Here is an 18,029-nt window from a genome sequence, read left to right on the forward strand (position 1 = left end):
GGGCGTGGTGAAGAAGAGTGGCGGCGCAGCAGCTCCGTGGAGCTCCGACTCACAGAAGACTTGCTCCAACATTTGGTGAGTTTCACCACTGATACCTGCAATCCCAAACATAAAACATGAGGAACACGTACGCACCGAATGGCCTCACAGTTTGATGATCTCACCGTGTTTGGACCATTCCCTCCAGGTGTGCAGGTATTCGGCGCCGTGTCCCCCCTCGGATGCTGTGTCAAAGCATGATTTTCTTGAAGTTAAGCTACATTTATTGACTTCAAAATGATCTTATACCTTTAGGATGCTCTGACAGCAGCTGTTTCAGGTCCCTGAGCGCGCGGGTGAGGTTGTCCAGACGCTGCTGCAGGTGGACGTTCTCCTCCTTCAGAGAGTGGATGGTGTCCTGCAGCTCGTACGCTGAGCTGAGCAGAGACAGCAGCCAAAGCACCGCCGCGCATCGCAAAACCAAGCTCATCGTGGCTGGTGTGGATGGAGACGTCCTGTTCGGTGTGACCGCTCGTCCACAGTGGTGCAAAATAGGCGAGATTGCCAGAGTTAGTGCAGAGTTGGCCAAAATTGATGCAGTAATGGGGAGCGGAATGCTCTTAGCGACAATCAATTGTTCGGTTAGGGTGCCCCAAAATGCTAATTCAATTGTGTGACACAAATGGAGCTGTTTGCCAGACTTGGGCGTACTTGTCATTTGGCTAATTTATTGATTTGATCATCAAGCAGCCACACGGTTTCCTGGCAATGGCAAATAAATATCATATTTGTCATTATTTGTGTCTAAGTGATTGAAAAAACATGATTTATTTCAGCAGGTATTGTAGTTTATGCTCCTGATCAAAATTTTGACAAACTGCAAGAATTTACATTTTGCACTGTTGGATCTTAAGGAGGTTCTAAGTAGAGCTTCAAAGTGCAAAAAGAAGAAATGGAAGTGAGACCAAAAAAATGCGAGTCAGCAATTTATTGCAAAGAACAATTAAAGTGAAATAGGCTGTTCATCAGCTGATCAAAGGTTTAAGAGCACAGTCTTTAAAAGCCAAAATTTTGGCAAAAATGTGGACCGAATGTCGGCCACTCGGCCACCGTGCGGTCCTATACACAACCTCATCAAGGACAGCACACATCCACAACATTCATTATTCACACTCCTACCGTCAGGCAGACGCTACAGGAGTTTGAAGTCCAGGACCACAAGGCTGGCAAACAGCTTTTACCCACAGGCCATCAGGCTTCTCAACGAAGCACTCACACATGCCGCACGCAACACACGCACACACTCATAACACTGAACATCTTATTGTTGCTTTTAATTTATTGGTATTATTGTTTCTTCTGTTCTTATTCATTTTCTTGTGTTTTCTTTTTTTTAGGGAGAATGAACATAAGAATTTCATTGCATAGTATAACCACCTGTTTTGCTGTGCATATGACAATAAAACTCTTGAACTTCAACTATATAAGGTACGATGAATACAATTTAGTGTTCGGCCTATGCAGTGTTTAACATATTTTTGCCCTTTATTTCTGCCCATACATTATATTCATAAATGCATACTTACAAAACAACACATTTACTGACTTGTCACGAAGGAATTTCACTTTTACCCTGGATCATCTCCTCTGAAAACAAAAAATATATAAAGAACTTACACTATAATTTGTTTTGTATCCTGTCACTCCTCACTATTATTATTTTATTCATTATGTTTTATTTAGTTTTACATTGTTTTTATTTGAATTATATACATGTTGTGTATACGTCTGCTACTATTTTGTTTTTTTTTTAATTTTAAAAAAAAACGTATTTCCGGGTTGTATGACACACTGGAAGTGCTTGAGTAAATTTCTTCCGGTGGATTTCCGGATAAGGGCAATTCAAGATGGCCGCTCACATGTCCCGGTGCAGAACCTGGAGTCGTGTTCAAAGGTAACAAGCTACTCCGTAAAGGAACATAATTGCTCACCAGCTGCGGTTTAGTAATCGGCAGACGCACGTAGCAGCACGTTTAGTGTATATTATGAGTTGTCGTCGCCTACTTTATACGTGTTGTTACTTTCGCGATCGTCCAGCGTGAGCTCGGAGTGTTAGCATGATGCTAATGGAGAGCTGTCAATGTCGCTATGCTACTGCTTTAGGGTAGCTACTTTGGTGGTAAAACTTTAAAATTGCCTTTGAAATTAAATAAGTCACCTTTTATATCGAAATAGTCTCCCGTATTTTCTACACAGGCTAATCAATCTTCATTGACTAGAGAGGATACACTAGTTTGTCTTGTGCCAACAGGTTTGGAATAGCAGCATACCGGAAATACAGCAGCAGTGGTGGAGGAGGATACCCAAACATCTCTCTGTCCTCCCCGCTGCCTGGCATCCCTAAGCCCGTCTTTGCATCCGTGGACGGGCAGGAAAAGTACGAAACTAGAATCACCACCTTGGAAAATGGCCTCAAAGTTGCCTCCCAAAACAAGTTCGGTCAATTCTGCACAGTTGGGAGTAAGTGGTCAACTCTGAAATAACTAATCAATCATCTGTTTAATTCACGGAAATATGTCTAATTTGAAATGTTTGTGCTAGTACTAGTCAACTCTGGATCCAGACATGAAGCAAAGTACCCGAGTGGGATCGCACACTTTATGGAAAAACTTGCTTTTTCTGTGAGTACTTTTACTTTTTCTCAGATATGGAAATAGAGGTGTGGTGCTGTGTTGTGCAATATACTTGTTCATACATGACCATTTGGTCAAAGAGAGCTTTCCTTTCCACTTTGTCATGCACTCCACATCAGTATTAAAGTAAAAAAAAAATAATCAGTTTATCATTTATTCTAACCACAATCTCCCTACTGTCTCCCTCCATCTTTGTAGTCCACAGCACAATACGGGAGTAAAGATGAGATTCTCTTGACGCTGGAGAAACACGGAGGCATATGTGACTGCCAAACGTCAAGGTATGACGTCTTTAAATGCACTAACTTGTCAGCTTCATTGGTGTTAACTTGCTGTCATGCAATGGCCGTCCGGTTTGCAGAGACACCACCATGTATGCCGTGTCCGCCGAAGTCAAGGGCCTGGACACGGTGGTCAGTCTCCTCTCGGACGCTGTCCTGCAGCCCCGCCTGCTGGGTGAGTCGTGTGTTTCATTGCTGTTGTCTGCTTATTGAATCGCAGCCTTTCTCTGACGTGCGGTGTGTTTACATCCAGACGAGGAGATCGAGATGACGAGGATGGCGGTTCGCTTCGAGTTGGAAGACTTGAGCATGCGCCCTGACCCTGAGCCTTTACTCACAGAGATGATCCACGCCGTGAGTGTTGACCCGTGTGCGAGGCGTTGATCCGATTTGTCCGGGCTTCAAAACCATCATCGTCGCCTCATTTTCCCGACAGGCCGCATATCGAGGCAACACGGTGGGACTGCCTCGTTTCTGTCCCGCGGACAACGTGGACATGATCGACAAGAAGGTGCTGCACCGCTACCTCGCCAGCTACTACTGCCCCGAGCGCATGGTGCTGGCGGGCGTGGGCATCGATCACGAGCAGCTGGTGGAGTGCGCCCGCAGGTACCTGCTGGGCGTGAAGCCCGTGTGGGGGGAGAGCACGGCGGCCAACGTGGACCTCTCTGTGGCGCAGTACACAGGCGGCATTGTCAAGGTGAGCTACATCCTTCCTATGACATAGACATAGAGGATCTTTGACTAGCGTTTTAGCAGTCGATCCTTAAACTGCACAGTATTTTTATTATTAAGGGATATTGACAAACATTTTTCATGTCATATACATGATCTTTGACTAGCATAGATCCTTAGAAACAGCACACTGCTCTTGTCATATAGAGTAGGGGTCCCCAACCACTGGGAAACGTTCAGGTGCAATGATATAAAAAAAAAACACTTAAAATCAATACATTTGTAGATTTTTGGGAACACGAGCCAAAAAGGTTGGGGACCACTTATATAGAGGATCTTTGACCGGTGATAAGGCGGTACTTCTGTTTTCATAAATGGCTTTATTGCTTTGACGTCAGCCCTCTCGGTCCTTTAGCATTCTCAAAGCGTGGGGTCAAAGTAAGATCATGCGTCTCTTTTTAAGATGGAGAAGGACATGTCCGATGTGAGCTTGGGCCCCACCCCCATCCCGGAACTGACCCACATCATGATCGGCCTGGAGAGCTGCTCCTTCCTGGTAGGTGATAAATATCGGACCGATAATTATTGGGTCGATGTGAGGAATTATGACCGATAAGTCTGATAGCATTAACACATATCTACGATGGCCAATAATAATTAAAAAAAAAAAAAAACGCTCCAATGAGGCGAGGCTGTGCTTTAGGCAGGTTAGCATAAGCAAATCACGTGCTGCAAACACGTGTTGTAAACAAATCGTGTGGGACGTCCCCACTGCCTCCGATACCTCGCACGCTAGCTAGTTAGCCAACTTTGTGACGTGAGAAAAAAAAACAACCCTCAACACACCAAACCCAAAATGCCAGCATTGCCACGACGGTGCCCCGAAAGCCCACTAAGACGCCCGTGCCACCAAAGAAGCTGCCTGCTGCGGCGTCCTCCATCATCCCTGAAGATCCCGGCCCGTGTGGGCTGGGATCTGTCTATCGATGTATTTGGTTAAGGACAAATCTACAGGTACAGTTTGTCAAATCCAGCTTTTTTGAGTTGTCGTTACCTTCAGGTGTGCACAAACACAGTTTTTATAACGCCCTGTTTCGCACTTAAGGCAGAGGGAGTGAGGTTTACCAACGTACACTTCAGCCTCACAGGCTGGCATCCGTTACACCTCAAACCTCACTCCCATCCGGGTCACGGCACCAATGTAACTCGCCTGTTTCGCAACGCCCGCACTGGGACTCGAACACAGGACTTTCGTAATGGGAGGCGAGAGCGCTGACCACACGGCTAAAAGGCCGGACTGTCGACTGCGTGTTCAACGCAGCTCTTAAGGCAGAGGGAGTGCGGGCGTTGCGAAACAGGGCGGGTTACATATACATACATACATACATACATACATACATACATACATACATATATTTATATTTGAGGAAAAAAAAAAAGATCTAAAACGTTATTATATGTTAGATATCAGCCTTGAGAAGCAGGACGTTATCGGTATCGGTATCAGCTTGTGCATCCCTACTTTTTGTTGATTTTGTTTGGTTTCTTTTAGCTTGCTTGTTCAACCCTTTTTTTTGTCGTCCCACGACAGGAGGACGACTTCATCCCGTTTGCCGTCCTCAACATGATGATGGGTGGAGGGGGCTCCTTTTCTGCGGGAGGACCCGGGAAAGGCATGTTCACACGCCTCTACCTCAACGTGCTCAACAGGTAAAACACGCACGTCGTGATGATTCATTCTGACCTGCTGACAGTGTCATTGTTTGTGCTGAAGGCATCACTGGATGTACAACGCTACGTCCTACCATCACAGCTACGAGGACAGCGGCCTGCTGTGCATCCACGCCAGCGCAGACCCCAGACAGGTGGGTTCAAGCACAGTGCAGCCGCCACTGTAAACAATCTGTTGGTATTAACTGGGACTTCTCTACAGGTTCGGGAGATGGTGGAGATAATAACACGAGAGTTCGTTCAGATGGCGGGAAACGCTGGGGAGGTATACGCGTTAGTCCAACGTTAGTGTAGCCTGTCCTTTTTGGAATGCTCATTTAATTTAAGATTGTTCCTTCCCCACGGGTCCAGATGGAGCTGGAGCGAGCCAAGACGCAGCTCAAGTCCATGCTGATGATGAACCTGGAGGCGAGGCCGGTTATTTTTGAGGACGTGGGCCGCCAGGTTCTGTCCACGGGGAAGCGGAAGCTGCCTCATGAACTGTGTGCACTAATAAGTGAGTGCTGCTTTGAGATTCAAGAGAGATTCAAGAGAGTTTTATTGTCATGTGCATGGTAAAACAGCAGTAATACCATGCAATGAAAATCTTATTCTGTTCATTCTCCCAAGAAAAGAAAGAAAACACAAAGCATTCCCTGATCTCACGTTGAGCTGTAATCCTTGCTCTTGAGTTCACTCTTATGTTGCAGCCTTTTGCTAAACTCTATAAAATACTAAAATGAGAACAGTAACCCACCACACACCAATAGCAGACCAATTTTCATTCATTTAAATATGCAATTATTACGACTATTACTATAGTATATGAATTGTATTATGATGATTTTGTATTTATTTTAATAATTTAAAACAAATTTGCAGTTTGACATTGCTGAACCCATCCGTCCATCTTCTATGCCGCTTATCCTCACTGGGGTTGCAGGAGCCTACCCCAGCTGACCTTGGGCAAGAGGCAGGGTACACCCTGGACTGGTCGCTAGTCAATGGCAGGGCCATTGCGGAACCCATCACCAAATACCATAGCAATCCCTAGACCAGCGGTGTCCAAAATACAGCCCAGGGGCCATTTGTGGCTCGCAGCTTGTTTTTATTGGCCTGCGGCACTTTGTAGAAATACAACAAAAAAAACCCACAGCAAAAATGGGAAAAATAGAGCACAAAGGCAAAATGTAAAGAGAAGAAAATGAGATGTTGATACTAATAACTAATAATAAAACAAAGATTTGCCTTTAAATATATGTAGAGGGTTTTTGTATAAGCGTTTTTATGACATTAAAAAATAAAAATATCAGCGTGGCCCCCAGCGGCCTTTGATTTTCAGTATGCAACCCACTGTGGAAAAAGTTTGCCCTTCAAACGTATGTCTATCACATGAATAGTCACGACTGTGCATGATATGCTTCTGTGCCTCCTGAAACGAAAGCAAAAAAAGACAACATTTTCATAGTCAAAAAGAGTGATGACTCCAGTGTGGTCTTTGGTTGCAGGCGACGTGAAGGCCAGCGACATCAAGAGGGTGACCACCAAGATGATGCGCAGCAAGCCGGCCGTAGCGGCCTTGGGGGACCTGACGGAGCTGCCGTCTTATGAACACATCCAGGCCGCCCTGTCCAGTAAGGACGGACGGCTGCCTCGCATGTACCGCCTCTTCCGATAAAGACGTCGACGTCGGTGTCCAGAACACACGCAAACAAGGACTTAAGCAGTACGCTAGTGTTGCCTCCTGACACTGAACTCTGCTTTCTCTGGGAGGGGGACTCACATCCAGGCCTGTTTATAGAAAGGACACATCATACTCTACAGTAATTCACCTGCGTCAGCACAGTTCCTGTATTTATTCTTCTTTTGCTGCTTTACTTCAGCATGTACCCTCTTTCTCTTTTTTTGTTGTTTTTTAAAGGACTGCACAACACTCAGTATTGATTTGCATTCAAAGATATCCTTCCAGATGGTGGTAATAATAATAATTATACATGATGATAATCAGATTACGAGGCTTAAAGAGGCAAAACCCGTCAGCAACATGAGCACTAACAATCATGCAGTGTCTTTTTCAATAATTAACACTTGGGACACCAAGTTAACATTTCAATAAAGAACATTTTGTATGGTCATGGCCACAAAAGACATTTAAATGGTGTGCGTGAAGACATGTACGTTACATGTCTTCACGCACACCATTTAAATGTCTTTTTAAAAGCTGCAAGTCGTCTTAACTCGGACTGTGTAAAAAATCAGCTGTTAAATAAAAGCAATTGATTCCCACAACTGGAAAAAAAAAAAAAAAAAAACGCTTTGTGAGACATTTAAAAAAGAAAGTTTTTTTTATTATTGTTTATCTGTAGAAAAAGATGCGGATAAAGCGATCCTGAGGAAATGCAAACAGGCACTTTTTGTCTTTTTACAGGGAATGCCAGATCATTGCATGGTGGTTCATTACATGGATTAATGGCATCCAAAGCTACACGTATTATGAGGCATGTAAGGCATCATGAATGTAGTAAAATATACCATCAAGTGTGACATTAAAGTAGCAGCGCCTCATGACTTGACTACAAAAGTTACAAGGCATTTTAACACTGATGTAGCAGTATGACCATAAAAACACACATTAAAACTTAGTTGCTGCTCTGTTGTGTTTGGAGCGGCACTGACTGCTGTGTCAAGGTTCCTGCCCTCACGTGCAGCCACGCCCACTCTGCTTTCACCCGTTTCAACCAAGGGTGAGTCATGCTCATGCACGTCTTGCAGAGGGAGCTCGTCGCTCGCTCTTCTCTCAGAAGGCATTTTGGAAATGTTTCAAGAGATGGCGCACACGCTGCTTTGGTTCTTCATCGCCTCCCTCATCTTCAGCTCCCTGGTGCTCCGCCTCTTGATGCCCTCCAAGTACAAGACGCGGTCAAACTGGCCCGCTCCCAGAGGAATCCTTGCCCAGTTTAATAACGTAGAAAAAGGATTAAATTAAATATCGGTGTTACAGTATGTATAGTAAGTCATTTAATCTTTGTGAATTTTATAGTATTTTTAAATCATTTTGTTATAGAATAAATAGCTCTTTTTAATAATTTGTTTCTATTATTATAATTCTTTTTATCCATATTTTGGCATGTGTAACATCACCGCCTAGCATAGCAATTCCTAGACACTATGAAAATATGCCTCCTAGCGGCTGTGAACGGCATAGGGATGACATTGTGCTCTCAAATATTCGTGTAATAATTTGTGTAATTAGTGTACTAATATTTCTGTATTTTTGATGCACAACAGCAAAAGGCCGACTCACGTGTCTCTGCCTGCCTTCAGTTTGACGTGGAAGACGCCGACAACAGGCCGGTGGTCCGAGGTCTTGATGTTGGAGCAGCTGGTGTACTTGAGCACGTGGATGTCGTCGACGTACCTGGTCCGGAACAAAATCCGGTCCTGGGATTGACACAAAACCCACACAGCAACAATGTCAAGTTCCCGCAAAGGTGATGGAATTGAGTGATGAGGGTCTTCTATTACCGTGTACGAAGGTATCCTCTGCTTGGCGGTGGTGTCGTAGATGTCGCTGCCGATGTCGAACTTGTACGTCGGCAGGAAGTGGATGCGGGCCTCTTGAAAGCCCTTGAAGATGGAGCCTGAAAACGAGATGATAGTTGACAATTTCATTCTATTTATTCATATTTTTTTCTATTTATTTAGTTTACTGTATTTTAAATTTTTGTACATGCTGCAATTTTTCTTGGCACAAATATGTCTTCACCTCATTTCTCCATGGTTACCCAGGCCTCCGGCCTATCCTAAGCCACACCCCTGAATGAAGACTGGCCAATCACAGAGCAGTATAACATACTAGGCTCCACCCACACATTCATGGTGCCGCCATTCAATTTAATGGTGCATGTTTGCAAGTTTTTGGATAATGTTTTTTGCTATTTAAAACGATAATTATAAAACAAAACACAAAATCAACACCTAATACAAGGTAAGCAATGAGCTTATTATCAGTAAAATGCTATGCTTTTGAAACTAACTAAAAGGTGGTGCGAGCAAGTAATACATATCGGCTAGCTAGATGGCTTAGCTAACGACTAAATGTAGCCTACTGTATTGCTTTTTAATGGTTTTATTAGTAAACAGACTCACCATTGCTTTTTGATATTGTGGACGGAACACTTTAAAGGCATACTGCACACACTTTCTGTCTTTAATTGGGACTATTGTGGCAAATATATATAGTAATGCTGAGTGAAAGCGCCGTGTCAGTTTCAGACTGCCGCAGCAACTTTATAGGGGGCGTGTCTTAGCGAAAAGTCTCCGCCCCTTACCGCTGCATTTTTATATCTGCTTTCTCTTGTTGACAATTCATTTTTTAACCTTGTTTTAGCCAATTTTCTTTCAGACAAGTTTTTGGTGTATCAACTTTGGCGTTACCTCTCTTGTCTGTGTGCACTTGGGTCCTGGCCCTTTTTCTGAATAGTACTGGATACTTATATGCATAGTCTGTTGTGCCAGTCGACAGCAAAGTTACCGTCTTTCATTTCCTTGGAGAGCTGGTCGTGCACCAGCAGTGCGGCCATGTCTCCCCCCGCTGTGTGCTCGATGATGCTCTCCACGCCGGCCCGGTCGTGACCCAGCCGGAAGTTGAAATCTCCGAACCAGAAGACCTGATCGAACCTCGTGGTGACATCAGCTGCAGGCAGAGAGCATGATGCACTGTTTGTCTTGAAGGACTATGCATATAAAAGGACCTCGCGTACAAATAATCATTTGTGTTGCGTGCTGGTAGTGTCGTGGAGTCTTACATGAGGTTGAGCGATACGGGTTGGTATCAGGTAGTCCTTTAGGGAGCGCTAAAGCTTCCACGATTTTGTTGTAGTCCAAAATCCTCTCATACACTTTGGCATCTCCAGCTGGAAGAAGAAAAAAACCTTCATGATATATGATAACTCATAAAAGGAGTGCGCCCTAAGGAGAATTGTACAAAATGACCATCACGTATAAGAATTCTGGGCCCCATAAAATTAGAAATCACATTAACTCCCCCGAAATTATTTTTCAGAAAAAAAACTTGTAATGTTCTACAGTTTTCTCCTGGGGTTCAACCTTTTGAATTTACAAGTATTTCAATAAGTGCCAAAGCTTACAGGTAAAGTGGGATGTGATGAAGAGGAAGGAAGTGCCAAAAAAGGTCAAAGCGATGCCCACAGCCCCTTTCGTCTTGATCTGTGAGATGATCCTGGTTGTGACCGTGGCGTGTTCCACCTCTTTAGAGGAAAAAGTAACATTATTGCCGAGCCATCTACAGAAAACACACATTATTATTGTGGTGTACAACTGCACTAATAAAAAAAAATCAGCATGTGAGGAGCACAGACCCGAACAGAACCAGATGAGGTCTCTTCTGATGAACGCAGTGAGGTACAGGACGCCGTGTGACGCCGCGTACAGCATGACGTAGTGCGGCCCTAGCGTCTCCTGCAGGCGTGTGTCCCACTCCCTCCTATGCACCGCACATCACGCACAAATGTGACACACAAGCCAAGCATGTGGGCTCCCTAAAGTCCCGTTACCTGTCGGGACAACCTTCCTGCACCCCGATGATGTAAAAGTCTTGTGCAAATTCAGAGTCAGCCGGAAGGAGGAGGTCGTCCAAGTTGGATGGCAAGCCCTGGAAGACGTACACAATTTTGTTACACCGAAACGATGCAGGTGCCCACAAGTGCACCTTGCCTGTGTCCGCCCCGCACCTTCTCCCCCTGCATGTTCCAGGTGACGATGTAGAGCCCCAGCCTCCTGTCGGGAAAGTAGCGTGTGAGCTCCTCCACCCCCAGTAGGGCGCCGCTCCCCAGGCCGCCTCCCTCCAGGAAACTCCTGCATGAGACAGCGTTCACAGGGGACACTGGGGGAGCTGTCCACACTGAAACATTTTCAGGTCAAAACGGCAGAGTATTTTATGGTTTCAGCCTGTCACCCGCACGGAAACGGCGTTCTGGGTGCCCTGGAACGGTATTTTTTTGGAAACGGCTTCCAGAGTGGGAAATATCTGAAAGCGCCGGCTTGTTGTTTCCACGTAGATGAGCAGAATTCGCTGCTTTTTGAAAAGGATGACATCACCGACGCGTCGCCATCATGTGACCAGAAGAAAGTTGAGGACATGCTAACACAATATCTGAATATTTGGACCGGCATGACTCGCCCCAGGTTGGCATTCTCCTGATATTTTGTTGTAATATACTCCACAATGACGGACTTTCTTTCTTCTTCTATAGTTTGGTGTGTCACGTGGTTCCGTCGGAGTCTACAGTAGGTGCACCTTGTGTATTACTTCGTTTTTACCCAGTGATCTGTTCCCGTCTGGATGCAACTATGTACTACTCCGGCACAGTGTGAACGCAAATTTCTTTCCACCCGCCAAAAAAAAACAAACCAGGAGCATTTCTGTGAGGACAGGGCCTGAAATGCAGAATTAGCCCATGTTTTTCTCGGGGAAATAAGTCTCTTACATGGCCCAAAATCACCATGATGCAACCCTGCAGCTCATCAAAGGATTAACTTGTGTGATGCTTTTTGTGTGTGTTTATTACACTTCCTAACTTCTTTTTACACTTGTGTGATGCTTTCATCATTAAACAAACACAAACACATAAACACAGAAAACATTGCACATATGGTTGAGAGTGGTTTAATTTAACACTGGAACCGACTCATTTCTATTTCCTATGGGAAGAAAAACGTTTCTAAATTCAAACAAATTGGAGGTTCCGCTGTACTATGAACCTCTGCTGACAAAAAGTGTGCTGAGCAAGCCTCCCTGTGATAAAATGACCCCTCCCCATCAATGCCACCCATGTGTCACAGGCCTGGTGCACACAATGGATACAAATGAACCTCTAGATGACAAAAATATAGTACATCGTAATAGTAAATAGCACATACATGATCATGTACAAAACTTTGCAGAGGGGTGGTGTGTAGGCCAAGGTGGAACATTTTGGAAAGCTGCAGAATCATCACATCTGTTCATCGTCATCCAGGAAACCAGAAGTAGTCTGCTAACTAACTAACCAACGTTTATCCACGTGCTAGTTAACCGTTCGGCCTTGGTGGAGGTCTGTGCTGTACTGAGTGACATTCGAACAACAAACAACACATCTAATGGTGGTCTGTATCGTGGTCTAGTGGATAACATATAAATCACTACTGCGTTTAAGCATCTACTTTTTACTGTTGCTTGTCTGATGTGCTATGAACAGCGTGTCCACCTACCTGTTCCTCACATCCTGAGGCTTGATGGGGCTCAGCACGCTGCTGGTGGACCTCATGGAGTTGACGGACACACTATCCAACAGGGCGTCGTCCAGAAGCCGGCTCTCGCTCAGGTTTCGATTGAGCCTCTGCCCGCTCCTCACCCCATAATCCAAAAGATCCTTGTCAATCCTATTAGCTGCCCTCAGGGCCGTGGACACCAAATTCTGCTGGAGGGGCGGAAGCGGCCCGGTGGGCTGCAGCGGGGACAGGCGCACCCGGGCAGACCTCACCCGGAGCTCTGGGGAGTCGTGCTGCTCCTGGCTGGTCGGTCTGTGCTCATACTCGGAGAGGCTGCCCCCTCTCTTTCGATAGACGGCGGGTCCTGATGCGGCAGAAGAGCCCACGATGGGGTCACTCTTGAGTGGGGATGCAGGACTCAGAGCCAACCCGCCTGTGGGTGAAACGGTTTGGTCCTCCTTAAGGGAGTCTGTGGACGAGCCCACCGGGTCGCTCAGGCTCTCCTGGCTGGATCTTAGCCTCCTGGCTCGGACAGTCTCCTCTGGCATGCCCACCTTCCTGCCCTTCCATGTTCTGGGCAGTGAGGGCGGTCGAGGCTGGTAAGGACTGTCCCCTGCAGCATTCCTTGTAGCCTGTTGCAGTTTGAGAGTGTTGTTGAAGTCTTTGCAGAGCTTGCTTGTGGTCTTGGGCGTCCTGCTGTCACCGACAACTGTTTCTGAGCTGTCACAGGGCGGACTGCTGTCCACTCCATTCTCTGTCATGTCTGTTGTTGTTGGAGGTTAGCCACAAGCTAAGCTACATGCTCGGACTAGCGAACAGCTAAATCGGCGCCGGTGCGACCTTTAGCTACATTTATCGCAAACTCCACTTGTTTCATCGCCTCAACAGAAACGAATGACCTATCATAATAAAATAAATCTGCTAGTAACTAAACAAACTAAAAAGGGAGCAACCCTGCTGCGTTAGCACTGCCGGGGCTAGCTAAGCTAACGTTTGGAGAACATTACACTGTGGAAGCCACTGTGAATTATTTAGACTTCCCATATATCCTTAGTGTCACTAATGTTATATTATTGTAAATTTACACCCACTTTACCGTCGTTTTGACCCTAAGAATGGTTTGCGTAAAGTAGCCCGGCGACTTCCTTAGCAACGTTTGACAACAACTACATTGTTGCCAAGAGCTAGATGCGAACGAGTCGGCCAGGCGCCACACTGCCTTCATGTGGTGGACAGTGGAAATACACGCAAATCCTGACATACTCCAAGTTTAAGTTTAATTAATTTATATCCACATTAATATTGAGTAAAGTCAAAGTTGACTTAACGCCTGAAAAGAAACCCGTGGTAGGTCGAAGGCATCTTAATTGCAGCGTGAGGCTGCATTCTTTCTAATAACCACAAGGAGGCGACAGAAGCCAATTATTGTCTCCAGTCACCGGTCACTGATTAGGTACACTATGAAATTGAATGTGACCTGTCTGACATATGTCATTACAAATGTGTAAAGTAATTTGAAGGTGGTAATTTAATAACATTTGTACTTTGTAAGCATGGTGTATCGAATATTTTGCTTCAGTCATATAAGATTACCAAAGTATTAAGAACACTTCGTCAAGATGATGAACCAGTGCAGACTACAACCATTCTCATAAACACACAGCTTATACAGTATATTGGATCCATCCATCATTTTCTAGAAGTGTTGTCCTCATTAGGGGAGCTGGAGCCTATCCAAGCTGATGTAGGGAGAGAGGTGTGGTACACCCACAAGGCACATATACAGTAGACAAACAACCATCCACAGCATAAATACAGTATTTGTATTAAAGTCACTGTCTAATATGTTCTCATTCACACAGTGACGCCCTCCAAGGAGCATATTAGAAGCACATGTCTCCATCTTTTTTCCTCCTCACTTTTTCTTTATCTTCCTCCTCCTCCTCCAGAGGGGAATCGATGCCCTGATATGAGATTCACTCTAATGAGGATCAGAAACATCTTCATAAAGACCCATAATCCACCACTTAATCCCTCATTACGGAGTCATCTGCATTCACTGCTCCCGCTCCGTGGAGCCACTTTCAGGGCCCATTGTTCTTTGTCGGCCTCATCCCTCACCCAGGGCTACGTCCTCCCTTTTGTCTCCCCTCGGTGTCAGTTTACATTTGATCCGCTCTCATTAGACTTTTAGACGAGATGAAAATACTGCTTTTGTGTGCACTTCTTCGCTATCTGCGGCTGTCTGAAATGGAAAATGAGACATATGCTTAATTAATGAGGGAGAAGATTCGGACAGACACAAAAGGCACACTTTCCAGGCACTGTCTGAAGATTATGGTTTGCTACAGTGTGAACGTTTTGTCTCTGAAGTGGGATGCCAGGAAATAAAGTTGACGGCAAACTTGATATCTGTGCAGCATTAACAGAAGAAAGTTTTAACCAGAAAAAAAAAACATTCTCATGGGTCTTGTAACAAATTAGCACCAAAAATAATCTCTGACTGACCTTTTCACCTTAACGAGACCATCTTGAAAGAGCTTCATGAACTGGTCCATTTGATCTAATAATACCATTTTCTACCACAGGGGGCGATAGTGAGAGCAGCCAAAACCAGTCAAAAAAAAGGATAACTGTGACAGTCGGCCCTCGCTATCACACTCTCACTCTGTTGTGGTTTTTCAGGAATTAATTCATAAATGTTCGCTGTTTCGTGGTTGGATACAGCCTGGCCTAAATTAAGCATTTTCAAGCATAAAAATGGCAAAATGAACTAACTAAATGAACTAAAATACAAATACGAGGCAGAAGAAGCACTCTCACTGTGAATGTAGTATCCTACATTGGCCACTAGGTGTCAGTAATTGTCTGGTGAGACAAGCACCAGACGTGATTGCCGGAACACCCGCAGAAAATTGACGTGTCATATACCCTGTGTATAGCGGTCGCCTGTCTAACGCGGCCAGCGGCCACCCATTTTGTATCCCTTGGTCAATATCTGACCGCATATAGCGGCCAAAATGCCGACTCAAGCAGAAGCTTCATGCACGAAAAAGTTTTGTTTTTTAAGCAATGAAGCCGTCGTGTGTAGACTTTAATTACTGAGTCCTAGCTCGACATAAAAAAGCCGTCTTCTTACTTTGCAATGCCACCCTGAAAAGATTCAATGACGGCCAAAACGGTAATCTTCCCACTTTGTAATGCCGTGAATAGATGCTACAATAGCCAAAACACCTGAATAAAACATCTAAAATATCACTTAATTGCAGACTAATTAGAGATTAGAAGCTCATTCAATAAGAAAGGAGCGATGGTGTTGTTAGTTTACGACGATCTTCGCACCTCCTCCGCACTCAATTGTTCACGCACACACCCATTCATGACTGCTTCGGGCTCGTTCACTAAAATTTTTATTTCTTGCTTTTAAAATTCACACAAAATTAAAAAAAAAATCAAGAAGGAAAATTTGTGACGTTCTGCAGGACAGGAGCGAGCGTCCCCTGTCTTGCGCTCTTATTTGGTGGGCTGTGCCTTCTCCAGGGAGGAAGAGGCAGCCGCTTCATGCCAGGTGGCCGCACAGCTGCTGTCAATTAACATTTGTGGCGGATAAAAGGCCGGCGTTGTCGAATGTGCGCCGCTGGTTCATTGTTGTTATTGATATTACTAGTTTCCTCACCGGAGCTGTTACCTAGATTTACCTACCTGTTTATGTGTCAGCAGAGCGTTTTCCCCTATGTCTTTTGGTTTTGCTCCAGTCTTTTTGTGAATACATGTTAATATGTGTGCGCACAAATTCAAAATGGCCACCAACCTGTCTATAGCGGCCACCTGTCTATAGCGACCACTTTTGCCGTTTCCCGTCAGTGGCCGCTATAGACAGGTTTGACTGTACATTGATAAGACAATAGCCACCGCAGGAAGTATGCTGTCCACAAAAAATTGACAAGGAAATGCTAACGTGTGAGTGTATGTTAGCTTATTTATGTCTAATGTGTCTTATTTTCTGTGATTATACCTACTCTATTGGGTAATGCGAATGTAAAGGTGACTATAGGGTTGTTATTTCATGTCAAGAGGGCTCTAATGTAAAAAAAAAAACACATTTAGAATATCGTAGACAGGTTTTCTATGCTATAACTACGAAAATATTCAATTTATTAATGCTGAAGCCTACTTGTCTGATACTTTTAGTCTGTAAATAATGAACAACGGTATAACTGAGTGTCATAATATAGTGTAAGTCAACCAGATTTATTAGAAAAATATCTCTTGAGTCTCATGAGGGGAGTGGCTGTAGTAGGAAACACAGGTGGGAGGTGTCATCCAGTGCTGATGTATTTAACACAGACAAGACTGTAAATAGTCTATTACTCACTGCAAGGCTTCACAACTGCAATAAAACATTATCCAGCAATACAGATGAACACAATTCTTCTTCTAGGTCACGTTACCTGATAATGTCTGTATTACTTTATTTTTGCCATTTATTCCAAACTCTGTATTATTATTATGACATTGCTGTACGGTGACAAGACTAGATTTACCAAATCTGGAGCTATTCCCTCCCTTTCTTGTAAATAAAGAACAATCAAAGGGCTTTTTTCACCAGAGTGCCATCTGCCATCTGCATCTTTCCATGGATATACAGTAGACTTGTGAAAGAGTTTATCATGTAAATAGTTTGGAAATTCAACCCCCAAAGGAAGCCTTCTTCACTGCAGAGGTGTACAAAGGTGAGGAGGTATGATGAAAGAAAACTAAAGTCATTTGATGAGCTTGTTTGGACAACAAATCCCCGCCTGCATCAGACATGATGTAGAGCCGCTCAAAGGGGCCGTGGATATGAACGCAGATCAAAGTCCGCTGCGCTTCTTTCCCTCCCGACCTGAGGCGGGATTCTTTCAATTTGGCAGCTTTCCTTTTTTTTTCCTCCCTGAGATGCTTCGAACCAACAAAATCATTCCAGCGCTGAGAGCAAAATATCCAGACGGGAAAAAAATGGTTGTAGTCGTTAGTGGCACGTCAGTCCTAAAAATTACATATACAGTACCCCATGGAGTGTCCTAATTGTTTTCATATGCCCCTAAGTAACCCCCACCTGAGGTAACAGCCGCCACGCGTGTCAGCCGCTAAATTTATGTTATCTGTTCAAATTAGACGGCGCCCCAGGCCTGTAAACTGTGGCCTGTTAAACTGCTGCCAGAAAGGAGGCAGCTGGGCAGGGAGGGGGTGTAAGAGGGGGGCACGTGCCAACAGAACACAGATTGCATCGTGACAACAGGCTGGTGTGGTGTGGCGAGATGTCACTCCGCTGGTAACATAGTCCTTTGGTGTAACAATGTTAATGTGTCCCATTATGTGCCTCCTCGGCTGCCGCTTTTAAGCTGTTTTTATATCTTTGGAACGCACACAAAAGAGA

General features: G+C 44.7%; 2 protein-coding genes across 2 annotated transcripts; one reads left to right on the forward strand and one right to left on the reverse strand.

The window, feature by feature from the left end:
- Positions 1-1,866: 1,866 nt before the first annotated feature.
- pmpca (peptidase, mitochondrial processing subunit alpha) lies at positions 1,867-7,481 on the forward strand. The gene is made up of 13 exons (XM_054773659.1): positions 1,867-1,933; positions 2,291-2,499; positions 2,581-2,660; positions 2,871-2,953; positions 3,034-3,128; positions 3,207-3,307; positions 3,390-3,653; positions 4,092-4,184; positions 5,220-5,338; positions 5,403-5,493; positions 5,562-5,624; positions 5,711-5,855; positions 6,847-7,481. The coding sequence occupies exons 1-13, from the start codon at positions 1,887-1,889 to the stop codon at positions 7,014-7,016; spliced, it is 1,560 nt and encodes a 519-aa protein (XP_054629634.1). The 5' UTR covers positions 1,867-1,886; the 3' UTR covers positions 7,017-7,481.
- A 180-nt stretch (positions 7,482-7,661) lies between these two features.
- inpp5e (inositol polyphosphate-5-phosphatase E) lies at positions 7,662-14,046 on the reverse strand. The gene is made up of 10 exons (XM_054774934.1): positions 12,611-14,046; positions 11,092-11,215; positions 10,915-11,012; positions 10,720-10,844; positions 10,489-10,608; positions 10,147-10,254; positions 9,873-10,034; positions 8,864-8,979; positions 8,643-8,779; positions 7,662-8,285 (listed from the first exon to the last, which is right to left on the reverse strand). Exons 1-10 carry the CDS (start codon positions 13,369-13,371, stop codon positions 8,159-8,161), a joined length of 1,878 nt encoding a protein of 625 aa, XP_054630909.1. The 5' UTR covers positions 13,372-14,046; the 3' UTR covers positions 7,662-8,158.
- Between the last annotated feature and the right edge of the window lie 3,983 nt (positions 14,047-18,029).

Source organism: Dunckerocampus dactyliophorus, chromosome 4 (assembly GCF_027744805.1).
Source record: "Dunckerocampus dactyliophorus isolate RoL2022-P2 chromosome 4, RoL_Ddac_1.1, whole genome shotgun sequence".
Taxonomy (NCBI): domain Eukaryota; kingdom Metazoa; phylum Chordata; class Actinopteri; order Syngnathiformes; family Syngnathidae; genus Dunckerocampus; species Dunckerocampus dactyliophorus.